This window comes from Heterobasidion irregulare (genome assembly GCF_000320585.1).
Source record: "Heterobasidion irregulare TC 32-1 unplaced genomic scaffold scaffold_11, whole genome shotgun sequence".
In the NCBI taxonomy this organism is placed as follows: Eukaryota; Fungi; Basidiomycota; class Agaricomycetes; order Russulales; family Bondarzewiaceae; genus Heterobasidion; species Heterobasidion irregulare.
In genome coordinates, this window is record NW_009258207.1 from 76,506 (window position 1) to 102,212 (window position 25,707).

The following is a 25,707-nucleotide window of genomic DNA, read 5'->3' on the forward strand; positions in this document are numbered from 1 at the left end:
CGGCGATCATATGTTATGAGATACCGCCGGCGGCACGCCGCAGCGAGCGAAAGCGGGCGAAGCGGCGCTGCAGAGGTTATGCAAAGTGTTTTACAAGCCGAGGTTCCGAACGAGACTCGCCACTGACTCGACTGTCTGAGTCAGATCTGAGGCCATAGCAGGACGGCGGGACGACTGCTATGAGTCCGGAGACGGAGTTCATGCCGGATTGAACATGGTAAAGCCAAGTTACGTGGAAGGCAGTGCGTCCGGCGCTTCGGTCAGCTTTTGGTGGTTGTAAACGAGGTGGAAGACATGATGCGAAGACACAAAGTGACCACTGGGACGTATGTGTCTAGGAAAATATCGATTTTTCTGTGCGATGGGATGACGTTCGGAAGAATCGGGCACGTGAGGGAGGGTAGTGGGAGACTGGTGGGAGGGATTTGATTTGTAACGGGGCTTACGCGGAGGGCCGATCTGCGATCTGGCCGCGTCAGCATGTGCCGGTCAGGCTGCGAGTCCTCCCCCTTTCTATAATAAACTGCAGCTGCACCTCTCTTACTCATACCATGTCCTCTCCAGACGAGCGCCCGAGCGGCCCATCGTCCAGAAAGGCGAGAAAGGAGGCAAAGCGCCAGCAGGCGAAACGGGCGTGCGACCGGTGCAGGCAGCAGAAAGGTTCGTTTCTACCATGCCTTTCCGGTAAAGCACCGCCCCCTGATATACAGGCTTGACTTCTCCATCTCCCAGCTCGTTGTAGGCGCATGTTTGTATAATTTTCCGTTGTGTTTTCATGTTGATGTTCTTATGCAGGCAGCGCTTTGGCCGGCCCTGGAAGTCGGTGCTCGAACTGCGAGCTCGCCGACGCGGAGTGCACGTTTTTGTATGTGAAGGTACGTCGGGTCGGATTTGTGGATGAGGCGCTTTCTCTTCGCGCTGGTCAATCTTGTATGTGCGACATGGAACTTGGCAGAGGAAGTGCATGTTCTTTCACGCACTTCGCTTGCGAAGCGAGCTTGGCTATGACGTCGCCGCTTCCCTTTTTGACTGCTACATCATTACCGTGTGCTCCCTGAATTTGCCCTGAATTGACCTTAATTTTTGGTACATCATACCTGCACAAGGCTCGAAACTATGCTAATTCTTTCTTCCACAAGTAGAAACAGCGAATACCAAGGAACTCCCAGGCATATGTTAATCACCTCGAGAATCGTATCAAGACCATCGAGGGATTTCTGCGGAAGGTCCGTCTGTTCAGCTTGTCGTCTCTGCTTGACACACTGACGAGAGGCAGGCGTTGCCCGATGTGGACATTCACGAAGGCCTGCTGCTTCCCGAGAGTCGCACCAATGCGGAAGGCATGGCTGCCGTGGCTCAACCTGCCTACCCCCAGCTATCTACCTGTGCTCCCTTGACGCAAGACCGACCCAGCGTGGCGACGACCCCGGAAGAGCCCGAGCCCAGCGACGACGACTATCAATACAGATTACCTGCGCTAGAGGCCAAGCTCCAACACCTTTCCATCCAGCACTACTACACTGCTTGGTTGGGTAAATCTAGCGAGGCAAACTTGGTTAAGCAAGCTGTAGAGGCCAGGTCAGAGTACTCGGCGGAGCAGAAAGGGAGCAATAGTTTCTCATTCCGACTGAGGGCCGACTTTTGGAAGCCGTTCCCAGTACGCCATCACCTCGTCATCGTTATCCGTGTGCAGCATTGATCCACATGAGCATTAGTGGGAACACGTTGGCCCAGAAGTCAGATTGAAAAAATATGACTTTCCCGCACCTGATCTTCTTTCAGATCTCGTAGCACTGTACTTCAAGCACACGAACCTCCTTGCGCCTCTCTTCCACCGTCCCACGTTTGATCGATCTGTCGCGGATGGTTTACATCATCAGAACGACGGGTTCGCTCGAGTCTTGCTTCTGGTTTGTGCTGTCGGAGCGAAATTCTCAGATGACCCGAGAGTGCTGCTCGAGGGGATGAGTGACTGGCATTCCGCAGGGCACAAGTGGTACTCGCAGGTTGAGGTGTCCCCGGTCTGGGGGCAAGGAACGGCGACCTTGTACGATCTGCAGATGCACGCTGTGAGTATTCCTCAATAAAGCGTGTGGGTAGTCGCACGGGGGACATGCCAATCTGACTCCGACGGTATGCAAGGTTGCGGTCGTGTACCTTTGGGGCTCCCCGACGCAGGCTTGTTGGATCACGGCTGGTGTGGGGCTTAGATTGGCTGTGGACGTGGGAGCGCACAGGAAAAGATTCTACAAGCCGCAGCCTACAGTCCAAGATGAGCTGTGGAAAAGAGCCTTCTGGTACACTGCTACGCACATTTCCATTTGCTTCCTACCTAACGTCTCTTGTAGGGTCCTCCTTTCCATAGACGTGATGATGAGCTTTGTTTTTGGTCGGCCGTGTGCCATACAGGAAGAAGAGTGAGCGGAAAGGTCCAACGCGTCTAGGTGCTATTGACATGTTCTGATCTGCCGCAGATATGATGTCGACCCTCCCATAGAGTGCGACGACGAGTATTGGTGTCCATCGGATCCCGCGCAGGCTTTCAAGCAGCCACAGGGGAAGCCTTGTGCAGTGACATTTTTCATCATGATGATGAAGTTGGCACAAGTCCAGTCTTGTGCGATTCGAACCATCGTAAGCCTGCGCCGTTACGACTGGCTATTGAAAATTCCCAACCTGAAGCATGAAACAGTACGCGACGGGAAAATCAAAAGCAATGCTTGGCTTCCAAGGGCCGGAATGGGAACAACGCGTTGTTTCCAAACTTGATGCCGAACTGAACAAGTGGCTAAACTCTATCCCCGAGTATTGTATGTTCCTTCGGTCTTTCTGGTTCCTAACCGCTTACATTTTGCAAATCTCCCGCTTGACAGTGCGTTGGGAGATTGCACCCGAGGGTGACTACTCGGTGCAGTCCGCGGTCCTATACTGCGAGTTCTACATCCTCAAGATCCTAATTCACCGGCCGTTTTTCTCTGCCCCCGTACCCCCGACGCCTCTTTCGCTTTCGTCCCTTGCGGTCTGTACTAATGCGGCAAAGTCATGTATACGTGTGATCACCGTAGCTCGAGAGAAACAGAGCGGGGCGGCAACGCCACCATTCGCACAGGTTCGGCTTGTTTTTGGACAATGGTCGGCTGGGCGCCTCTGACCTTGGCGAAACAATAGCATGCGGCATTTCTTTCGGCGATTGCTCTGTGGGTTAGCATCTGTGCCATGAAGCGCTACGGTTCGTCGATAGACGCTGCGGAAGAGATCAAGGTGATTTATCCATGTGTCGAAATCCTCACGGAGGCGGAGGGGAGGTGAGTATCCTTGATGTTCAATAAGTTATTGATTATCCTCACTTCTTGTCCACAGATGGCATCTTACGGGTAGGCTACGGTACGTGCACCGTTTCGGTACAAGTGTCTGATTTGATCACACTGATAATTGTCCGTTTCGGACGTAGAGACATCCTGGTTGATATCGTTTCCGATGTGCTGCCAAAATCCTTCGCCTTATCGGGGAAAGAGCGAGAGGTAGTCGACAGTGACGCGCTCTCGAGGCAGGCCCCGCTGTTCTTGGGTTCTGGAGCCAAAGTTCCCACTTTTCAAGCGACCACGATGCATTCGGGATCGAATCCGCCTCAGCAGAATGGGACAAGGATGTGGACGGGTTTGACGGTGCCGTCGACCTTCAAGTTCTCTCCTTCCGCAATTCAGTCTGTCGACAGTGGCCGACAAACTGTCCCCGCCGCCTTCCAGTCCACAGACCTTCTTCTGCCAAACCAAATGTTCAACATCGCCGGGCTCCGGCCCGCCCCTTCGCTTCTGACGGCGGGCACCGCATGGGACGGCCTTGCACCCCCACAGCACTCGCTTCCCACTCCGATGCACGACTTTGCAAGTCTGGAAACCGAGCTGACAAACGCGCTCACAATAAGTTCGCTGCCAGTGCCAGGCTCGCTGAGATTTGCGTCCTCCGAGGCTTACCCTCTGCATCCCTCCGCCCCTTCTTCCAACATGGACATCCTCCATGCTGCGCCCCTGCCGGGCGAGTACACGTATCCGGTGCTGGATCCTTCCACCCTCGGATCCTGGCCTGGCCCTGGAATCCAGGGTATGGTGCCCGTGGAAGGGGAGATGTCCTCTATGTGGGACCCTATGCCGTCCAGTTTCGGGTGAGTGCTCTTTCTCGTGTCGGGTTTCTTCCCCCGGAGGGTCGCGAGTCGCTGATGCTGAGCTCAGGCTGGACGATTGGGATATGTACTTGCAAAATCACCACCAAGGGCAGGAAGGCCCCGGCGCCCAAGAGCCGTAGAGAACCCCCCCCACGTCGTTCGTCGAAAAGGCATACTGATACTGGACCCAATATAGATTTTGGTACATCGTGTTCTATTCTATCCGATCCCTCATGTTGTTTGTAGAGTGCGATAGTCGCTTGGGCGCACGTAGACTGTAATATCATAACCGGTTCGTATAGACTTGTCCTCTAGACAATACAGCCAGCTTGAATGTCGTCGGTATAGAACTTGGAGGCCAGGGAGAAATTGTGAAGAACAGCATCTACCTCGCGCATAACGGGCCGGTGGTATTACAAGTCGCTCGTGGTGAGACTTGGGGACTAAACGTATATAAATAACGCCTTCCTGGAGCTGGAGAGCGGAAAGCTGCAGAAAATGGAAGGCCGTTGCTCTAGCCATCTCCTCGGTTCATCCGGGCCATCCAAATATCTGGCCGGCGGCCGGCGGCGGGGATGGGGACTTGCTGATTGCGACGCACCTGGACTTGCTTCGTGGCGTCTAACAAATCGGACGCCTACTCCGGTGGAGCACTGGGGTATGAAACGCGTACGTCGCCAAAGCTGACGGCTCGCATGGCATAGAAAGACCCTGAGAACTGACGAGCCCTGGCCTGTATCATCTCCATCACAGAGTAGCCAACAAGATGTGTGGACATGGAGCTCATAGCTGACTGTGGAGAAAGGAAAGCTGAGTTTGGACGTCCACTGGATGATGGTCAGTGTCGCGCCCACCGTCACTGTCACTATGTCTTCCATCCGGGATGCGACCTCGTCGAAATTTTCATGGAAGGATTCTAGAAATCTTTCCTCAAGTGGGTCCATGATATCCATCTGGGCAGCTCGGCCTTACATACATTCGTCAGATGGATGATTCTGTAGATGCCGGTTGAAGCTTGGAAGCGCGCGCGTAAATGTCCATAAGTCATGATTGCTCGGTAACCTCACGCTCTCAGCATCGACTTGCTGGGGATTCACCTCTTTCACTCGACAATTCTTCTCAAGTTCCGTCATGCTTTTCTCTAAGAGCTCGAGCGGTACTTTGGTAGCTGCGCCAGAAGCCACGTCACAGAACCAGGGGGACAGCTCGGAGAAGGACGGACCAGATGATACTGTGGAGGGTGGAATCAAGGCGTGGTGCGCTGTTGCAGGAGGGTGCGTATACGTGCGTTCTTCAGAGCATGTCCCATTGGGATTCTAGGACCGGACAGGTGGCTCGCGATGATGTCCACGTTTGGGTACACCAACGCGTTTGGTGTTTATCAAGACTTTTACACCCGGTCGCACGTCGCGTCGGCCTCGCGTACCAGCTGGATAGGCTCGACCCAGCTCTTCCTGCTCACCGCGACGGGCCTGTTTGCCGGTAAACTCGTCGATCTGGGATACTTCCGCCAGACCGTGTTGGCGGGCTCGTTTATCTACGTGTTTTCGTGCGTCTTATTTCTGGCTCCGTCGGCGAACTGGGATCGGTGCTCATGATGTGTGTTTGAAAAAGTCTATTCATGCTTTCTATCGCGCACCCGGACGAGTATTATCAGATCTTCCTTTCGCAAGGTATTGGGATGGGCCTCGGTGCTGGACTGATATACATACCGTGCCTCGCGATCCAGTCGCATCACTGGCGTACTCACCGCGCGATGGCTATGGGCATCGTATTTACCGGTACCCTTCGAGATGGCTGCTCTTCCTATCACGGTCTCATGTCTCAATTATTTTCCTCTTATAGGCTCCTCCGTTGGCGGAATCGTGTTTCCTATCATGCTCAACCAGCTTTTGAACGTGGACAACGTAGGGTTCGCGTGGAGCACCCGCGCGACGGCATTGATCGTGCTTGGCCTGCTGGCTTTGGCTAATTGTCTCATGAGCGACCGAGTCGCGTCGAAAGCCGCTAGCGGGCATGACCATCCAAAGCTGGATATTGGATCGTTTTTGACGGATGGGCCTTATATGTTGCTGACACTTGGGTACGTATCTGCATCGACGCGATGAAACGAGCGTTGGAGTGACGATGGGGTGTTTGTAAACAGCGCATTCATATGTCTCTGGGGCGTGTTTTACCCGTGTTCGTGCTTTTCACTTTTAACATGTCCGGACGCGATTCCTATGACATTTCCCTAGTGTTCTACGTTCAGCTATTCGCCATAACTCACGGCGTAGACCCCAAGATCGCGTTCTATACCGTAAAGGCTCTCTCTTCCGAGTCGAGTTGACAAGACCATCATTCAATCTCCTTTTTTGTAACAATAGCTGGCGATCCTGAATGCGTCCTCGATCCCCGGACGCGTCCTCCCGAATCTGTTCGTCCACAGATACGGGACGTACAACATCCTGCTGGCGTGCGGTCTTTGCTGCGGTGCGATCACGTTCGCTTTGTTTGGGATCACGACCGTTGCGGGGATCGTCGTCTTCGCAATCCTATCGGGGTTCTTCTCAGGAGGGTGTACGTGTGGCGCTTTCTTTTTCTGCGTTGTTGCTTCGGTTTGACAGAAGTGTGGCCACGGCAGTCTTGTCGGTCATCACGGCCGCTATAGCCTCACATGCGCGCCATGAAGGAGAGATAGGGTGAGGGGTTTAAGTGTACTCTGGGCTCGCTTGATTGATATCTGGGTCTTGAGATACAGCTTGCGCATGGGGTTCGCTTTTGCTCTGGCTGCCGTAGGCTCGTTGACCGGAACGCCCATCGACGGCGCTCTCCTCGGCGATGCGTTTACATGGTCTCGAACGATCATATTCAGTGGAGTGAGGGCCTTTCCTTCCCTCACCCGTTCACGTTGGTTTTTATGCTGACCTGACTCGTCGCGGTATGCAGGTCACAGTGCTCGCTGGCACCGCTGTTCTCGCGGTGTCTCGCCAGATGCTGGTGAGGCGCAAGGGGACGCAGATCATATGATACTGCGTCCGTGTTCTGTCGTGGCGTTTTGAGCGCCCCATCTCGGTTTATGGACCCTCTGGGAATTTTGATCGCGGAGATGTTTCAGCACACTGTTGTGGACAATGCCAAGCAATGTGTCGAGCGAATTTACGAGCCGAGACAGCGTGTAAATGGAGTGCAAGACCGTCAGGAGTCGTACGGGCCGGTACAAGTCCGGCGCTCAGAGAGCGCGTAGTCGCGCGCATACGAAAAGACGATGGCTTCCGACGCTCGCCGTGTGCGGGTGCCCGCCCTGGTAAGGTCCGAGTATGTTGTCAGCATCTCACACAAATAGGGCTTTCGTAGGTAAGTTGCGTAGTACGGGCTCTTGCGCGCATCGTTTTGAGTGGCGCCCGGACAACGCGCGACGCCGTCGTGCTGTTTGTCGAGCGTGGCGCACGGTCAGCGACTCAGCGTGAGAGAAGCGGGGAGGTATAGACGATGCATCTGGAGCGCACGATCCATACTTACCATTGTTTGATAAGTGGCTGCATTGGTTTAAAACTGTCGTACCTACCTTGAACGCTGGTCACGTATTGAGACATTGATTGGAGGCTTACAAGAAGGTGGATGTCTGGAGTGAAAACATCGAGATGGGACGCGCGAGCGTCTATTTCGAATGTAGCTAGTGAGGGCCTAAGCGCTCAGCAATTCGGATACAGTGTGAACGACCACCTGCTAACGAAGTCAGCGCTAGAAAGTGGGCGAGAGTCTGCGAGAGTCTCATAACCGCAGGGTGGAGGGGAAGTAGTCAGGTTTCGAAAAGTGTCAGTTCCTCCCAGGGCCGGATAGTGGCCATCCTCAGCAGAGTCAACCTACCGACATATGCGTTCGAAGCGAAAGCAGGTCCTGGCTCTTGAGAGGATAAAAATGTCTCTCTTCGTGTGAAGTCGAAGTACCTTGTCTAAGGTTAGGGGCCAGGGCGAGCGCCTGCGACCGGCGCGGAGACGGAGGACGGCGACGGAAACGTCGCCAGCGATGGCCTGCTCCGCACCCAACCCGTCCGCGAGGCCGTCCCTCACCACGACCTCAACATCGACACCGACCTCGACCCTACCAGACCCAGTCGTCTCCAGACTTCCTCCATCGCTCACGATCGACCATGAGCGCCCCACATCTCCATCGGTGGGGACCTGTGCGCTCGCTCCTCGTCCTCTCACCACTGCTGATCGTCGCACCCTGGTTCGCCATACAACGCCATTACGGTCAGTCTCAATATTTACCCTGGTCGAGAATGGACGCGCTCTTCTGACCCGTGACCCGCTTTCAGCTCTCCCAGAGCCCGTGACACAGCTGTGCGCGCCCATGGCTCTTTCTGAATTTCTCACCGCATTGACCGGCGTCGGACATTGCCCCCACATTGGGAACCCGCAGCGTCGACCCCGTTTCTCACCTCCCGCAGCTCTCCGAGGCGCAGATCTTATCCCACATCCGTCATCTCTCTGAAGACATTGGCTTCCGCACCGTCGGCACAAAAGAGCACGCGCTCGCAGACCAATGGCTCACCGACCAGGCGCACGCGATCAAGCGCGAGTGCGAGGAGGTGGTGAACCGAGCGCGCGAGCAGCCGGGCGCACCAGCACGCCGTTTGGAATGCGAAGTGTGGAGGCAGCAGGGAAGCGGGAGCCATCGGTGCGTCTCCTCTCTCTCCCTTCCGCGTACTCGCGACCTACCCTGCCAAACTCATGCGCCTCCTCCAGCTTCGACATGATGGGCAAGCGCCTCTACAAGACCTACGTCAACCTCACCAACATCATCGTGCGCATCTCGAACGGCACCCCCGAGGGCAAAGCACATGCCGTCCTCGTCAACGCCCACCTCGACAGCACCCTCCCCAGTCCCGGCGCCGCGGACGACGCACTCTCCGTCGGCGTCATGCTCGACTGCATGCGTGTCCTCACGCATACGCCCGACTGGGAGCCGCAGCACGCGATCATATTCTGTGCGTGCACCTTCAGCGTCGGCGAACTATCCTACTTTGTTTTTGCTGAATGAGCGATTGGCCGCAAGTGTTCAATAACGCGGAGGAGTCGCTGCAGGACGCCTCGCATCTCTTCTCTACGCAGCATCCCATCGCGTCTACGTGAGTCTCGATCACCGACAGGAACTTCTCTCACCCAACACATAATCGATTGTTCGCCATAGCGTCCGGGCGTTCATCAACCTCGAAGGTCCGTCCTCCCTCGTTACGATCGCTAGAGGAGCAGAAGCTTACCGTGCAGCTCGCGCGCCTCCCTGATGCCGCATCGCAGCGGCCGGGACCGTCGGCCCCGAGCTGCTCTTCCAGGCCACCTCGGAACAGATGATCCAGGCGTATTCCAAAGCCCCGAGGTGCGTCGTACTTCACTCTCACGGTGATGCGTCGAGCGGGCTTGCTGATATCTATTGCATCGGGCTAGACCGTTTGGCACGGTCGTCGCTAACGAGGTGTTTAGCTCTGGTGTGATTATGTCCGAGTAAGTGCGAATTGAGGTTCTCGCTCCCTTGTTTTCAACATGGGCGCGTTGTGATGTGCCGCCGTATTGACACACGCGCGGTCTGCGTCGCGTTTCGCAGCACTGATTTCAGACAGTTCGAGCTCTACCTGAACGTCACCGGTCTCGATGTGAGTGTTTCTCGTTTCTTTGACTCTATCACCGAGACGAGTGAGTGGTTCATGGTCCTTTCAGATGGCAGTCGTAGGGAACAGCTACATGTACCACACGCGTAAAGTACGCACACAGGTCGTTTGACGTCTCATTACGCCGTAGATTGACTAGGTTATCAGGATACCGTAGAGCACCTACAACCTGGCGTAGCCCAGGTACGCTCTGTCTTTCTATTTACGTTGGATGGGGCATCCATAAGGACTGACCTTTCCTTCAGCACATGGCCGACAACGTCCTCGCTATTCTAGAATACCTCTCTTCCGCAGACTCGCCGCTCCCGTCTCTCGACGCCGGCTACACCCGCCCCTCCACCGTCTTCTTCTCGCACCTGGGCTTCTTCTTCATGTACTCGTACACGACCGCGCGCGCGCTCTACGCCCTCCTCTTCGTCTCCGCCTACCAATTCGTCATGGTTACGTACCGCAACCCCGCGCTCGGCTCCGGGCGCAAGGAGCTCGTCGACTCGGTGCGCCAGAACGCGCGCGGCATCGGCGCGTGGGCCCTCGCGATCGGCGGCGCGCTGGTCGGCGCGAACGCGCTCGCGCTCGTCATGGAGCGCGCGCTCGGGCGCGGGATGAGCTGGTACGCCGTCGAGCTGTCCGCGCTCGCGCTGTACGGGCCCGCGGCGCTCGCCGGCGCGCTCGCGACGCAGCTCATCGCGGCGCCACGCCTGCACGAGCGCACGATGCTGACCGCGCTGCTCGTGCTCCAGTCGCTGCTCGCGTTCGCGATCCAGCTGGTCGGGATCGGCTCCGCGGTCATGTTCGCGCTTTCCGCGCTCCCGCTCCTCGGCGCGCTGCTCCTGGACGCCGCGTTCAGGCGCAGCACGGGGCCCGTGTCGCTGTGGACGTACGCGCTGGGCCAGACGATGCCGCTCCTGACGGGCACGCAGCTCATCTGCACGGTGCTCGACGTGTTCGTTCCCCTAGTGCGTCCTTTCCTTCATTTGTCCCCATCGTCCGTGGTTGTGTGCTGAGACACGCGCGTGCGCAGGCAGGCAGGACAGGGCGCGAGGCGCCCGCGGAACATATCATCGCGTCGCTCGTCGCCATCACGGGCGCGTACACGCTGCCGCTTGCGCTCCCGTTTGCGCATCGGTACGGCCCCCGTGCGCTGCGCCGCGCGGTGCTCGCGCTCGTCGGTCTAAGCGCGGCCACGGCGGCGGTGTTTGCGATGCGCGAGCCGTTCGACGCGCTGCACCAGCGGCGGCTGTTCGTGCTCAGCCTGGAGAACGTGAGCGCGTTCGTTGTCGGGCCTGCAGTGGGCCTAGTTGTGGACATGCTGATGTGTTGTGTTGTCGGAGACAGGTGACGACGCAGGAGCGCGTCCTCCACGTCGGCGCTGCGGACGGCGCGCCGGGATTCGAGGCGCTCGTGCGGGACATCGCGGAGGAGTTCGGTGCGCCGGGGGCGGTGGCGGTGCAAGAAGAGATGCACGACTGGAACGGGGACTGGGACGTCCTGTATCCGTTCTCGGCGGTACGCACTCTGTTTTCCCTAATCGCCCGGGTCGCGCTGAGGGTCTTTGTGGTTGTGTACAGTTCATGTCGCCATACAAGGTGGCGCTGCCTGCGGAGCCGGGGTACGTGTCGCCGTTTGCTGAGGGCGGGCGGGAGGCGTTCTCGGTCGCGGCTGTGAACGATCGGATAGACGAGGCGGCGGGGACGCGGAGCCTCACGCTCAAGATCGACCACCCAGGCTTGATCTGGACGGGTGCGTGTTTTGTGTTTCGCGGCGCGGGCATGCGCGATACGGGCGGCTGACGATGTCGCTTCGGCTCGGTTGTGTTTAGTGGTGGCGTTCGATGCGCACGTGCTGCGGTGGACGCTTGACGACGCGCCGCCGGACGAGCGCGCGCGGCACCACATCAAGGAGGCGTCGTTCTACGGCGTAGACACGTGGGCCGTCGACCTCGTCGTGCGGATCCCGCCGGGCGAAGGCGACGCGCGCGCGCGCGCTGCGCTGCGGGTGAACTTTGTGGGCGTGCAGGAGCGGACGATGTGGCCCGGGAAGCGCGGGGCGAAGGCGGAGGGCGGGCCGTCGATGGCGCTGTTCGAGCGGCTGGATGGGTGGGTGGACGCGTACACGGGGGGGAAGGTGGATACGATGTTGATCGGGTCGGTTGGGGGCGTTGTCGTCGTGTGAGCGCGTGTGGGCGAGAGAGCGGGGACATTGCTAGAGTTTGTAGAGTGAATCTGGACAATCAATTCGAATTGCGGGATGGCTGTGTGAAGAGGCGGCCGCGATGGCTGTCAGGCATCGTTTCCAGGAAGGCGAGGGGTCGGGGTGCCTATATGCTGGTATGGGAGGAGACAGATCCAAGTTTACCCTCGCTGGGTCTTCTTTGACCTGTCCTTCCGTCGATGCCATCCCCATCGGCACGGTCGGCGACGGCGTACAGCGGCCGTGTTTTCAAATATCCGATCATCGCAATCTAAAGGCCTGCGCCGCACGCTGCCGCACGTCATGACTTCTTTGCCAGCGTCCAGGTTGCTGTATGTAGTTCTTGACTGCTACATCTCTTAGCGAACCGCCATTCAAAAAGCAGAGACAATCGTTCTCTGAAAGCGCCAAGTCAGCCATCGAGCTCACTGCAGCGTGGTGAGCGGTTAGAGGTGGCAAATTATTGGCCTTTTCCTTCGATTACCCATTTGCCAGCTTACGCTCATAGCGACTATATGCGCGCCCTCGAGGTGAGTCAAGGCCACTCGGTCGTTTGTCCTATCCGCTGCATCAGGAAAGCTTCGTTCTTTTTCTGATTTGATGATGACGCACATTTTACCGGGACATAGTCAAAAGCCTGATGCCACCTGGGCGCCCTTTGCACCACGACACGACCCACAGGACTCCCAGAGGCCGTACCAGTACACACGATAAGTATGTTGTTTATTTTGCATCGTATACAACCCGATGAAAGCCAAAATTCGGCTGCGGAATTGCTGCGAAACGTGTCGCGGTGGGATCCATCGACCATCTAGAGGCCTCGCGAAAGGTAAGCCTTGTGGGTGCGCAGGAGTTGACGATGTATCCGGAGAAGCAGGCGGCACGGTGGCATTGTTCAAGCGGCTGCTAGACTCGTGGGTGGACATGATGCGGATGAGTTTTGGGCGGCGTCGTTGCCATCGTGCGCACGGGACGTTGGCTGTTGAGCCGTGCGCAGAGTGGATGGAGCAGAGAATCGAGATGGGAGACGGTGTCTTGATACGTCCATGGTCGAGGCGTCCATCTATGCGTGTGAAGAGATGCTGTCAATTCTACCTAGTGCCTTCCCTTCTTGCTGTTATCAAAGACGCCCTCGTCGATGCTGCGTCCTCCATCCTTTCGCTTGACCCCCACCCTCTTCCTATCTCAATGTGTTTCTCTTTCCTGGGGTGCGCTGCACCCCCCACCCTTGTTGCATCACTTGTCTTCTCTCCAAATACCGCAAATGCCATTCAACTCTCATTCCAGCCACCGTCCATCCCAGGGGCGTTCCCTGTTTTCGGCGGCAATGATTCTATGTAGTGCTTCTCCAGTACGTCGCCTCGTGGCTTAATATTTGCCCTCCATCACAGTCATCTCGAGCATGTTCGGAGGATATCAAGGTACGATTCACCGCGATTTATAGTCCTTCAGCCGTGTTAATCGCCATATATCAATCAATCGCATGGCAGATATCTACACCTCCAACATCCCGAATGATTTCTTTGAGCGTGCGAAAAGCATGGGCAACGTGCTCAAAAAATACGCCTCCGGTTTGCTCGACCGCGTGAATGCCGAGTACGAAGCACCCGTCCAGGCCAAGGTCGCAGAGTTTCGTGAGTCGCTCGACCGCCTCGCCGAGGGCACCACGCGCCTCCACGACTTGGGTATGGGTGACCTTGGGGAGGAGATCGCACGCGTCCTCGCGATCATTGCGCAACAGATTCAGGCCGCGTTCCCGCCGCCTGACCAGGCCCCAGGCCACGAGCGCCGCGTGGAGATGGTGGACGACGTTTTACAGCGCGTGGAGGAGGCCCTCGTGCGCGTTACAGAGGCGCACGGGCTGCCTGCCGAGCGCATTCGCAAATACCTGCATGATCATATTCTTCCACACGTCAAGCGCGTGGTCGTTATCATCGGTGCGCGTCCGCTATTCTTGCTTTACCTTGCGCGTTCTGAGTCCGTGCCGCTGACACAGGCGACCTCGCGGAGCAGCACTCTTCCTTGCTCAGGATCCTCCTCTTCGCCGCCGTGGGTGCGCTCATCCCCAATAGCTGGATCCTGCGCTCGCTCCTAGATATCTTCGGATTCGGGCCCTTCGGCCCATTGAGAGGTGCGCGCACCCACCTAAACCACTGCGCCTCTGCTTTCTCGTGTGCCGGAAAGCTAATGTCTCGCGCTCGATCGTCAGGGTCAGCAGTGGCGTGGGCGCAGCGGGTGTTCTTCGGCGCCACGGTCCCTGAAGGCAGCTGGTTCGCGCACCTGCAGTCCGTGGCGACGGGCGAGGGGTTGTCGTTAGGCGTGGGCGCAATCCTCGGGGGTGCCATTGGCGCGGGACTGGGCCTATTTGAATGCCTTGCGCACGGACAATGAGCGAGCGGCACGCTTGTGCGTACGCCTTTTCGTGTGGAATCGTGCTTTGCATGTTTTGTGCTCTGATTTTTTTTGCCTCATTCACTCCTTTTTTTTTTGCTTTTCTTGTAGCTCTGGGATGTGCTGTTCGAATACGTCAATTTTTTTGATCATGGTGACGTTTGAACAAGAGGTGAATGAATACACCAGGCTGCCTCCTCCTATCAAGACGAAATCACCCTTTTGGATCGCCTATGGCCTGCAATTCCTTTACGGTATTGTTTGCTGCTCATCGATCATCGCTTGTTTATCTGTTTTCAGTTGTACCATAAAGCATACGCACGTTTGGAAGTAAACTCTCTTTGTTTTTCCATGTTGGCACACACTTTGCAGATCGCTGGCTCTGACCCCGATGGTGCCAATGGCTGATCGGTACCGTTCAATATCTGGGTTGGAGATCGTTGTGAGACACCTTTATAGGTCCAAACTCGCGTTATATCTTGTTTCTATGCGTCGCCAACTCTAATCGAACGGCACGCATGATGTCGTACAGCGCGTCGGCCCAAGCCGGGCGAGGTGCATCTATTGTGATCCATAGGATTAGCGCCTCAAGACGTGGGATACGCCGCGTGAACTGCAGCTTCAGCGACCTGGTGCTGTTTGTGGAGGCGTGATAGCAGGGGCATATAGGACGGGAAATGGGCTCTCCCCCATGAGTGCATCGGGCGATGAAGCAGGTATGAGGAGTGAGCGAGACGAGCAGAAGAGACGGACGGCCCGCAAGCCTGCGAAGTTGTAGATCGATGACGGCCGAACTTGGATACTTAGCAAGCCGAGAGCCGCCAGGAGGTGTTTTCAATCTCCGACCATGATAGTCAAGGACTTGCGCACGTGTCCGCTTGCTGTATTTCTTGACTGCTACATTTTTTGGTGAACCGCATCTTCATGATCTACCCGCGACGAGAGCCATTGTGGCTTGTGTAGTCTCCCCTGAAAGCACCGACTCAGTCACCCAGCTCACTTTGCAGCATGGCGAACGATGTGATGGCCTGTTTTCTCGATTACCATTGTGCCTCCGCTCATAGCGAGTATATGCCCGCCTCGGGGTGAGTCAAGGTATGTCGTTATCTTGCATCCCATACAACGCCACGAAGGATAGGACACGGCTGTGGGATCCACCACGATGGGGACAAGTGATCATTGAGACGGCAGTATTGTCGGTGTTAGAGGCTCGACCATTCCGCGTAATCTAAACGGATGCGCGTGCATGAGTGGATGTTATATCCGTAGAAGTAGGCAGCAAGGGCGCCGTTCAAGCGGCTGGACTCGTGAGTGGACACGATGCGGATCGGATCAGTCGGAGGGTTTGCCGTCGTCGTGCGCGTAGAGTGGATCAAGCAGAGAACCAAGACAGGGGTGAGGAGAGGACGCGGCGACGTGACCGGAGAACGTGTATCTCGATATATCTATGGTCAAGGTGCCCGTCGCCACGTCAGTTCTGTGAAGAGATGCCGTCAATCCTAGGCCTCGTGCCCTCTTGCCGTTATAAAAGAAGTCTTCGTCAATGCTGCATCTTTCTTCCTTTCGCTCCTCCACCACCCTCGATGCGTTTCTCTCTCCTGGGGTGCGTTGCACCCTCCATCCTTGTTGCATCACTTGTCTTCTCTCCAAATGCCGCGAATGCCATTCAGCTCCCATTTCAGCCATCGACCATCCCAGGCTCCGGGATGTTCCCTGTTTTCGACGGTAATGATTCTATGTAGTACTTCTCCAGTACGTCGCCTCGTGGCTTAATATTTTCCCTCAATCACAGTCATCTCGAGCATGTTCGGAGGATATCGAGGTACGATTCACCGCGATTTATAGTCCTTCAGCCGTGTTAATCGCCATATATCAATCAATCGCATGGCAGATATCTACACCTCCAACATCCCGAATGATTTCTTTGAGCGTGCGAAAAGCATGGGCAACGTGCTCAAAAAATACGCCACCGGTTTGCTCGACCGCGTGAATGCCGAGTACGAAGCACCCGTCCAGGCCAAGGTCGCGGAGTTTCGTGAGTCGCTCGACCGCCTCGCCGAGGGCACCACGCGCCTCCACGACTTGGGTATGAGTGACTTTGGGGAGGAGCTCGCGCGCGTCCTCGCGACCATTGCGCAACAGATCCAGGACGAGTTCCCGCCACCTGACAAAGCCCCGAGCCACGAGCGTCGCGTGGAGATGGTAGACGACGTTTTGCAGCGGGTCGAGGAGGTTCTCGTGCACGTTGCAGAGGCGTACGGGCTGCCTGCCGAGCGCATCCGCGAAGACCTGCACGATCGGATCCTTCCGCACGTTAAGCGCCTGGTCGTTATCACTGGTGCGCCTTCGCGTTCCTGGTCATGCCCATGTGCGTTCTGAATCCTTGTTGTCGATGCAGGTGATCTCGCGGAGCAGCATCCTGTATTGCTCGAGACACTGCTCTTCGCCGCCGTGGGCGCGCTCATCCCGGAGAGCTGGTTCCTGCGCCCGCTCTTGAACCTCTTCGGGTTCGGGCCCTACGGCCCTGTCAAAGGTGCGCGCGCCCACACAGACTCCCGCGCCTCGTCCTTTTCATGTGGATGAACGCTGACGTCTCATCGCGCTCGATCATAAGGGTCGGCGGCGGCATGGGCGCAGCGACGCTTCTACGGCGCTACGGTTGCTTCTCGCAGCTGGTTTGCGCACCTGCAGTCTGCAGCGATGAGGCCGCGGCTGCCGCCTGGCACGGGCGCGGCCATCGGGGGCGCGGTCGGCGCGGGGCTGAGCCTGTTTGGGTGCCGTGCTCGCGCACGATGAGCGAGCGGCGCGCGAGTGCGTGCGCCTGTTCTTGTGGAATTGTGCTTTGGACGCTTTGTGCCTTGATTTCTTGATCTCAATTGTATTCTGCATTTATCCCCCGTTTCTAGCTCTCAAATGCATTGTATGACCCCGTCAACTGTTGTACCATGAAGACGCTTTGAACGAGCTCATACTGCTTTCGGTACGTCTCGAACTTCGCCTTCTCTTGCTTGACCAAAGCGAATGCATCATCAAGAGATTCGATCCCTTTGAACTCGCTTGAAATGTTCACGCCAGTATCGGAGGTATATTTGTCGACCGTGTCTTCGCAAATGCGGTTTATGTCGGCCATTCATACGGTTTGTATTATATTCTGTGCGCAAAATAAGAACGATGATGAGCGCTTCCTGACTGCCTCCATGCTAGCAAACACGCAAGGTTGCGCTAAGTATAGTCGTCCATAGTTACTCGGCATTGGCGGTACAGGTTCAGATTCAAACTTCGCGTACGAGTCCATAAAGGAGGATCAGGCCTGAACGACCCTATACAGCTGTACGCACCGAGTTCCTCGCTATTGGGAATAGGCAGTGTCGACCTGTCTCTGACCTTTATGACTCTTCAAGACTATGACATATCTGACATCTTCTGAAAGTGGAATTATGCCCCTATGATCCATTGCCCGAGCATACGTGAGTAAACAAACTGAGTCGATGCCTATCCACTATATGATCGTGAAGCATTGATGACACTGGCACTGTCCCATCGAAACACGACGAACGATCCAGCATCTCTTGCACCTTGCCCGACAGTGCAAGGTCGTCGCCCAAGTCCACTGCGCGCTACATCCTTCAATTTTTCCTATACATTCTCTTGATTGCGCTCTCGACGCGCCTTCTGTACCTCGAACTGTGGAAGCGAGAGATGCAGGAGCATGAACGCGAGCGACAGCAGTGGGACCATGAACGCGAGGCGCATAGGCCATACTGGGATCAGCCGGTGCGCGTTTCGCCGTCTTGCAGTGCGTACGGCACGATGGAGTACAAGGCGCGGCTGTGGAACGTGCCGCCTGGTTCGGACTGGTACCAGGCGTGCATCGGGATGGTGCAACAGATTCATGGGCGAACTCTGGAGAAGCCTGATAGGACCTGGTGAGTGCCGGACCCTCTAATTATCGGCTTCAGCAGCTTCGGTCCCACAGTCATTGACGGGAGGCGGTTTTTGTTATGCTCAGGGGTAGCGTGATGGAATCTGGGGGTACTGGCGAGTTGGTTTCGACGAACCGCAGTGCATGACGAGCTGGGGTGGGCCCTGGGACAAAGTAAGGAATTCGCCTTGTATGGACGACCCGCACTCATCCTTCGCTCTGTGTTGCAGGGATGCGTCCGCTCGGGTGTTCGCGTACGTACAAATGCCTGCCGTGCTTCTCAGCATATATTAACAAGGGTGTGCAGCTCGTAGAGGCATCACTGAGAGGGCAAAAGTCCGAGGATGATGAGTTCAGGATGTGCTGGACCACTACTGGCCACCTGGCCAGTATGGCCGCGGACCTTGGGTTTCCCAACGACTGTCAGCAGCGAGTGCGTTTCTTATGGTCAACGTTTTTTTCGCATGCATGGCTGACGGGAAGTTGTTCAGGGTTGGGCCGGTGGCGGGATGGTGAGCATGTGGGAGATCCGGGATGAAAAATGCAATTAATGTTTATCGTTGGTAAGCTCAATACTCTGTCTTGCTTTCCTGCGACAGCTACCCGTGTCCAATGTCTCCAGCGCAAGCTGTATATCCAACTCGGCTAGGTACCGTATATGTCAAAAGTTATCCTTTGCTATTCTGTGCGCTCAGCTGTTTGTATGACTGCGAGAGTCTTCCATTCTCCTCTTCTGCATAGGGTAATCTTCTAGCTCCACCTATACGGAATAGGATCTGTGGTGTTGTTTGTACGTTCAGAATTATATCATGTACTTGTCCTTTGGACGCGGACTCTCAACTATTATATGCCGAAAGAACGAACATGCTCTGCAGATTGCTAGCTCAGACGGCGCGATCGATAGCTCCTGACGGTCTACACTACCTACGTCAACCTAGCTGATATCATTGCATGCATATTCAAACCTCAAGGGCACCACTGAAGGCGACGCCTACGCCCATCTAGACAGTACATTCCCTAATAATAACCATGGCACCGCTGATGACCCATTCTCCGTCGGCGCTTTGTTAGATTGAATGCACGCCATTGAACGGAAGGGCGTGAGAAACCACTTTATACTCTTGTGATCTAATGGACAGTTAGCTAACAATTTCGCGGAACCTGATGCCTGGAGGCTTCAGTGGTGCCATCGATCTCTTCTCGTGCGCACACTCCTTCTGTATATTTATTTATCGTGCGCTCGATGTGCCCATGCAGTGGAGACTTCACAGCTGTCTACCAAGCTGTCTGGGACGTTATGGATTGATCACGGTTCATGACAGGTAAGGTGAATGTGAACGCATTTTATTGTGGAGCGTAGCAAAACTCCTAAGACTCGCGAAAGGGAAACACTGATTTCACATGTAGAGGCCCACCATCTATCCCTCAGCGTCCCATATTGCAACAAGATCTCCTGGCTCACGTCCTTCCACCCCCGCTTCTTCTTATCCTTCTGCATCTCTTTCGCCGTTACGATCTTAAATCGATGGCCGGCCCATATTCCTCGATGCAGATCCCCGGTATACCTCATCGCAGTGGAGCCCTGAGCAGACCAACTCGTGCGCATGACAACGATCTGGCCGAAATCGTAGTCCGAGAAATACTCAGCTAGATCTGAGTCAGGATTCCGCTCAAGCCAGAGGCTCTTGGTCCTCTCGAAAGCCTTGCCGTTTACATATTCACCTGTGGTTAAATTGCGGAGGATCAGCTGGTCCATCGATGATTCCGGCGTCCAATATGCAAGGTCGTCAGCGAGAATATCAAAGAGTGAGCAGTCGGTCTCATCTGTCCACGATCCTCTCAACAGGGTCCGTCTGAGTTCATAACGAAGGTCAAATTCGCTCTCGTTCTTGAACTCTTCCGCATATTCGTATAGCGAAATATGAGGAGTTCTTCCGTCGTCGGTGTCATCGTCCTCGTCCTCGTCCTCGAATTCAATATCATCTAGAACGATCAGCGAAGCCTCCTCCTATTTCGTCAGCTTCAGAGAAGGCGGGGTGTCGCAAGGGACGCAGTAGTGACCCAGACAGATGATGCGATCACCAGCCCAGCTGGACGCCTCTTCGACGCGGGATTTAATGAAGGGTCGGCTTATCTGCCAGTGTCGACGGCATGTCAAGGCGAGGGATACAGTGGGCACGCAGTCGGGAATATAGGAATATATCATGATGATGATCTCGGTTGGAAGCGAGGGGAAGGGGGAGGCCACGGTCGGATCTGGTTTCGAGCGCCACGAACTCGAGGAGTCCAAGTGAGGATTGCGTTGAAGTTGAAGCAGCCTGCTATGCTTCGATGGTGGGATGTCTGCCTCTTCAGAAAGCTTACGCTTTTTGCTGCGCGTGAGCCTGGACAAGAGAGTAGGCAGGGTCAAGAGCTAGGCAAGTGACGGCGGAGAATGATCTACATATGGCCCTGATACTTCTGGGGAGATGTCCGGGGCAGAAACATCGGCGAGTTCTATTTCAGGCCGGCGTTGTAAACAAGTGCCCAGATACTTGGTGCTTCCGTCAAAGAAGGCTCCTCCCAGTTTGCTCAAGTCCGTATGAACGCATTTATCAAAGTTAGCGAGTTGCCAGTATTGATACGTGACTCAAATGACAATACCGAATATTCGAGTGATTGACTAGAGCGGCGTGTCGAAGGAGTGAGATGACGAGGCTGAAACCTGCGGCGAAGCAACTTTATATAGACCTCCTGGGCCACGTGAAGCTAAGGCCACTACAAGGTCGACGGGCTCTATCGTTCCATCTATCCGCGTTCCCTTATCACTGAAGGCCCTATAGATAGCCGATACGAAACATATGCGTGATGAACAACACAACAACAAGAGATCCCTCTTGATGATATGCTCACTATGCAGATAGACGCCGGCATAGCTGGACAAGGCCCGTGTTGTCCTACAAGAGCAGAATACAACGATATCTCATCTAAGAACAGAGAAAGACCAACAATTAAATACCTTGAAAGTTCCCCTGAGCCTTTAGATTCTCTGACGCTGGCGCCTACCCGTGAATACTACCGCTCTGCGAGGTTGCTGCATCTTGTAATGCGTGCAGTCCAACAGATAGTCGCTGTCCTCAAGGCCGCGCAGAACAACACAGGGCAATGAACAAGATGCAGCAGACTCGAAGCACTCCATGAAAAGCACACTCGATCGCAGGATATGGATACGATGATAGTCCACAGACTAAACATCACCCTCACTTCAACGACAGAAACGATACTATTGATTTAAGCGGTCAGCTCGAGTATCCATCCCCTGCTCTCCTTAGACCTTCGTACCTGTGCATGAGTCGAAATCGTTGGATAATCTGACTTGACCCGCCAGTCAAGTCCCTGACCAGTCATATTTTGAAAGATGCTGGGTTGGTCGAGAAAACGTCTGGTCAGAAACAAAAGAACGGTCGAATTGAAAAGGCGAGTGGCCCAGTTGCAAAGACGAGTGGTCGACATGGAAAGATAATGAGTCGAGTCGAACAGACGCTGAGTCGAGTTGGAAAGACGATTGGTCGAGACATGAACGCGCTCACCGATGAGCCCATGACGCCACCACCAATGGCAGTATATATTGGGTTTTTTTTGCGTCCCTCCTCGTGAGATGGGGTCACGTCTGTGACAGGAAGAGATGAGCGCCAACGGGACCATTGAACATTTACAAGAAACGAGAAAGAGATGGCGGATATCGTTGGGAGACGACGATGACCAACGGGCCCGGGACGCTGAGACACTCTCCAAGCCGAGGGGACCGACGACTGACGACCCTCCCAAAGCGACCAGGCTGGCATAAGCAAGTCGAAATCGATATACGGGCCTATATTCCTGCCCCCGCCCGCTCTCTCTCGACCAGAGAACGATCCTTTCGACCACTACCATCTCTGCACTTTCTTACCATCTTTCTACACACGCCTTTCTATCACCTTCTGTTATCATCGCCTTCTACCACACTCTACCATCCCACACCATCCCACACACCATCTACCACCATGTCTTCCCCGTTGAAACACTCTGGATTCATGTCTGTCGTGGCTGGCCCCGCGTCAAGCATCGATCCCACCGCTCCCAACGGAACCAACAAACCCAAACCCAAGGGCATCGACAAAGGCATACTCAGACTCCCGCCCCAAGTCGACGTCCCGACCCGTAAGTCCCCCGCGCCCGCGCCGCTCCTCGCCACGCCCTCCCTTCCCCTCCCGACGCTGACCGCTCTCCCAGTTTGGAAGCTCAACGCCCGCAGCTCCCTCACCCCATGCTACCCCAAGCTCGAAGACAGCATGGTCAGCATCGAAGTCCGCCACCAGATCGTCCCCGACACGCCGCAGCGCAAGAAGACGGTCCGCTTCGCGCTCGACCAGCTGCAGATGCCGGAGGCCCCGCGCACCCCCATGGCCCCACCCACCCCCAAGACGCGCAGCAAGAAGCGCTTGATCAGTTCCGAAGACCACCCCGGGCTCTCAGAGCTCGAGATCGGCGCGCTCAGGGCCGCACGCATCATGGCCATGCCCAGCCCCCCCAAGTTCGGCGCCCCTGAATACGACTCCGACTCGTCTGAGGAAGAGGAGGACGAGATTAACTTCATGTCGCGTCGACCCACCATGATGAAGCCGCCTAGGGCCTCGGTGCCGCCTGCAGAACGCTCCAGCGGCAATATCTTCGCAAGCAACCAACCCCCCAGTGGTTTGCAGTTGTGGCCTGTGGGCTCGTACAAGGCTGCCATGGCCGCGGAGAGAGCGAAGAAGGCCGAAGAAAAGGCCCAGCGAGACGAGGAGCAGAAACGACGAGAGGAAGTGAACGCGATGAGGGAGGCAGAGGAGGAGGAGATGGTGCTGCAGATGCTCGATGCGGCACACGAGACGCCCGAAGCACCCACGGAGGCGTTCGCAGAAGCGCCCACGGAAGCGCCCGAAGATGACCTCGAAGGGACGCCCGAGCACACTCCCAAGCGATCTATCGATGAGCAGAAGGACGAGCCATTCTCGCCGTTGTCGGAGTATTCCTGCCCGTCGTCATTGTCAGAGTATTCTTGCTCGTCGGCCTCTCCCTCTCTACAGTCTCACCAGCGCGTCGGCGCATCATCCGAAAGCCAGCTTGATCCTGCGCAGCATTTCCATGTCACGGAGGAAAACGTCGCGGACGGCGTCAGAGGACACTCGGAGGAAGAAACCAATGATACCAAAGACGAAGAAGAATGGGTCATCGTCGACACGCCTGAACGCCAGTCTCCGTCGACTGAGGTTTCAAACCAGCCGCGCAAGTCCCCGATCATCCCTCAGGTGATGCAGAGGGTCACACGGTCAATGTCTAGAGATATCCGGGCGAAGATCCACAGCATGTCCAGCGGATCCAAGGACAAGGCGACGACGGCCGGTTCCAAGGCTAGCACAGCATCGAGGGGGGCAGCAAAGGCGAGACAGGTGTTTACCAAGGTGAAATCGGAGACGGAGATGACCAGAACCAGAACCAAGGCCGTCTCCGCCGCCGAGTCGAGGGCGCGGACCATGCCCACGATCCCCGAGGTACGTTCAATGACTATCAGCAACGTTGAGCTTGCGCTGACCATCCTGAAGTCTCCTTCTGTCGCAGAGCCTCAGCCCACCGTCTCGCGCTCGAAGCGCAGCCAACTCAAGAGGCGTTGGGTAGCAGATGACGTCCAGGAAGTCTCTTCGAAGAAGCGCAAGCTCTCAGGTCAAGCTTCGGCAGCGAAGAAAGCTAAGTTATCTTTGGCGACGAAAGTTACTGCAGCCGTTCCGCAAGGCCCTGTGACCACCATGTCTCAAGAAGTCGTCTCAAGCTCGCGTGTCTCTGGCAAGAGGCGTAGGGATGCCGATGAAGAAGAGTCTTCGTCTATTGGAGCGCGTCTGGTGAAGAGGTTGAGGGCATTGTAAAGGGGGGCATCGGGGGACAGAGGGGGAGGTGGTGTGGATGGGGAGGGCGGTGTTAACCTTTTTTTTCCCCTGCAGATCTAGGTTCGGTTCGGATCGATATCAAGGCGAAGTCGGGTTCTTCAAAATCGTGTCTTTCGGTGGCAGTACCTTCGGCCGGGAGGGACCTGTTGTTGGGAGACGGGGTGGCGGGGACACGGCTTCGGCGTGTCCAGGTGAGTGTTCATCTATGTACCTAACTTTGTCTTTCCCCGTCAGTATCTCGACGACGACGACAACGACGACGATCCGCACGCACGACGACGATGATTCACACGCACGCACGACGACGATACGCACGCATACACGACTGTTACACACGCACGCACGCACGCACGACGATACGCACGCACGCATACACGACCGCTACGCACGACGATCCGCACGCACGACGATCCGCACGCACAACGATCCGCACTCACGCACGACGACGACTACACACCAAGACGGCCAACCGGACCTCTCCCGACTCAGTGAGCGGCGTGCTGTGTCTGGTCCGCACTGCACGTTGTTCCCTGCGCCGGACGAAGCCCGGACGGACGCCCCACAAGCTAAGTGACCCTCCCTCCGTATCCGTTCGCGCGGCCCCTGCGTTCACGCATGCCCGTGCGCGCTTCCGTCTCCAGTTCCAGCTTTCGGTTTATCTTCAAGGCGGGTGGCGGGGCGGGGAGTCGTGTCTGCGCTGGTCGCAGGTGCACTTGGAGGTAGCGGCGTCGTGAGTTGAGGCGGGCGTTGGTTTCTTGAGGCCGGATATGTCGGCGGTGTCGTGGGGGATGGGCGTGGGCAGTTGGCCGCGCGAGAGCGGGTGGATGCGCGGGTACGGAGTGGACGCTGCGGTGGGTTCTGCATGGTAGGGGGGAGGGCCGGGCTGGGTGTTTCGCGAGCATCGAGTCTGTGTTCTTTCTTTCGAGCGTGCCGGGGCTTGACGTCGCGTCGGGGGACAAGGAGCGCAGGAGATAGGCTCGGGAACGGAGAAGAGTTATGGATACGAACCTGCGCACGGATTTGGATGTGGACGGACTCTGGATACGGACAGACTCTTGGATGTGGACAGACATTTCAGATACACATAGACTCTCGGATGTGGACAGACATTTCGTATACGTACCTGGACTCTTGGATGTGGACAGACATTTGGCTGAAATCGTGTTTCGCTTCCCTTTCCTTGTTTGTTTCTGCTCTCTGCATTTGTAAACAAACAAACGACTTTGATTCGGGATGTCGGGCGTGCTGAACTTGTCAATGGTCAAGCGGTTAAGCATAGAAGATTTGGACATAGATTGTACACCTATGTGAGAGCATACTGGGCACGGTCACTGCACGCCGATGTCAAACAGTCGATGGGTGGATGTTCGCGTAGATGTGTCCCGACGGCGAGTACAGGGCGAGAGCGACGCGCCTGCTACAAAGACTCCCATTTTTGGAAATTAGTTCC

At 56.1% G+C, this 25,707-nt stretch overlaps 8 protein-coding genes across 8 annotated transcripts; 6 read left to right on the plus strand and 2 right to left on the minus strand.

The window, feature by feature from the left end:
- Positions 1 to 551: 551 nt before the first annotated feature.
- On the plus strand, positions 552 to 4,554 carry HETIRDRAFT_460734 (uncharacterized protein; the record flags this gene model as incomplete). The annotated part of the gene is made up of 15 exons (XM_009552935.1): positions 552 to 660; positions 733 to 738; positions 796 to 875; positions 1,143 to 1,226; positions 1,277 to 1,657; positions 1,716 to 2,069; positions 2,143 to 2,297; positions 2,349 to 2,417; positions 2,475 to 2,634; positions 2,693 to 2,810; positions 2,874 to 3,109; positions 3,169 to 3,305; positions 3,361 to 3,384; positions 3,452 to 4,162; positions 4,230 to 4,554. The coding sequence occupies 15 exons, from the start codon at positions 552 to 554 to the stop codon at positions 4,300 to 4,302; spliced, it is 2,697 nt and encodes an 898-aa protein (XP_009551230.1). The 3' UTR covers positions 4,303 to 4,554.
- A 739-nt stretch (positions 4,555 to 5,293) lies between these two features.
- HETIRDRAFT_105809 (MFS monocarboxylate transporter) lies at positions 5,294 to 7,171 on the plus strand (the record flags this gene model as incomplete). Its single annotated transcript, XM_009552936.1, has 10 exons — positions 5,294 to 5,436; positions 5,493 to 5,711; positions 5,777 to 5,943; positions 6,008 to 6,245; positions 6,309 to 6,343; positions 6,400 to 6,461; positions 6,529 to 6,721; positions 6,786 to 6,843; positions 6,903 to 7,020; positions 7,091 to 7,171. 10 exons carry the CDS (start codon positions 5,294 to 5,296, stop codon positions 7,169 to 7,171), a joined length of 1,314 nt encoding a protein of 437 aa, XP_009551231.1.
- Positions 7,172 to 8,294: 1,123 nt separating this feature from the next.
- Positions 8,295 to 11,984, plus strand: HETIRDRAFT_53130 (Metallo peptidase M28; the record flags this gene model as incomplete). Its single annotated transcript, XM_009552872.1, has 16 exons — positions 8,295 to 8,397; positions 8,463 to 8,487; positions 8,567 to 8,824; positions 8,893 to 9,134; positions 9,203 to 9,275; positions 9,338 to 9,363; positions 9,445 to 9,523; positions 9,592 to 9,648; positions 9,749 to 9,797; positions 9,862 to 9,903; positions 9,960 to 9,995; positions 10,058 to 10,768; positions 10,834 to 11,073; positions 11,148 to 11,318; positions 11,381 to 11,552; positions 11,632 to 11,984. The coding sequence occupies 16 exons, from the start codon at positions 8,295 to 8,297 to the stop codon at positions 11,982 to 11,984; spliced, it is 2,637 nt and encodes an 878-aa protein (XP_009551167.1).
- Positions 11,985 to 13,404: 1,420 nt separating this feature from the next.
- Positions 13,405 to 17,189, plus strand: HETIRDRAFT_174386 (uncharacterized protein; the record flags this gene model as incomplete). The annotated part of the gene is made up of 4 exons (XM_009552937.1): positions 13,405 to 13,423; positions 16,285 to 16,731; positions 16,792 to 16,926; positions 17,008 to 17,189. The coding sequence occupies 4 exons, from the start codon at positions 13,405 to 13,407 to the stop codon at positions 17,187 to 17,189; spliced, it is 783 nt and encodes a 260-aa protein (XP_009551232.1).
- A 903-nt stretch (positions 17,190 to 18,092) lies between these two features.
- On the plus strand, positions 18,093 to 18,866 carry HETIRDRAFT_328004 (uncharacterized protein; the record flags this gene model as incomplete). The annotated part of the gene is made up of 6 exons (XM_009552938.1): positions 18,093 to 18,319; positions 18,353 to 18,368; positions 18,409 to 18,489; positions 18,546 to 18,563; positions 18,614 to 18,748; positions 18,807 to 18,866. The coding sequence occupies 6 exons, from the start codon at positions 18,093 to 18,095 to the stop codon at positions 18,864 to 18,866; spliced, it is 537 nt and encodes a 178-aa protein (XP_009551233.1).
- Positions 18,867 to 19,659: 793 nt separating this feature from the next.
- On the minus strand, positions 19,660 to 20,802 carry HETIRDRAFT_105813 (uncharacterized protein; the record flags this gene model as incomplete). Its single annotated transcript, XM_009552939.1, has 4 exons — positions 19,660 to 19,683; positions 19,778 to 20,323; positions 20,366 to 20,699; positions 20,759 to 20,802. The coding sequence occupies 4 exons, from the start codon at positions 20,800 to 20,802 to the stop codon at positions 19,660 to 19,662; spliced, it is 948 nt and encodes a 315-aa protein (XP_009551234.1).
- A 1,535-nt stretch (positions 20,803 to 22,337) lies between these two features.
- On the plus strand, positions 22,338 to 24,831 carry HETIRDRAFT_454918 (uncharacterized protein; the record flags this gene model as incomplete). The annotated part of the gene is made up of 3 exons (XM_009552940.1): positions 22,338 to 23,867; positions 23,919 to 24,232; positions 24,312 to 24,831. The coding sequence occupies 3 exons, from the start codon at positions 22,338 to 22,340 to the stop codon at positions 24,829 to 24,831; spliced, it is 2,364 nt and encodes a 787-aa protein (XP_009551235.1).
- A 35-nt stretch (positions 24,832 to 24,866) lies between these two features.
- On the minus strand, positions 24,867 to 25,406 carry HETIRDRAFT_105815 (uncharacterized protein; the record flags this gene model as incomplete). The annotated part of the gene is made up of 2 exons (XM_009552941.1): positions 24,867 to 25,311; positions 25,381 to 25,406. 2 exons carry the CDS (start codon positions 25,404 to 25,406, stop codon positions 24,867 to 24,869), a joined length of 471 nt encoding a protein of 156 aa, XP_009551236.1.
- Positions 25,407 to 25,707: the final 301 nt, after the last annotated feature.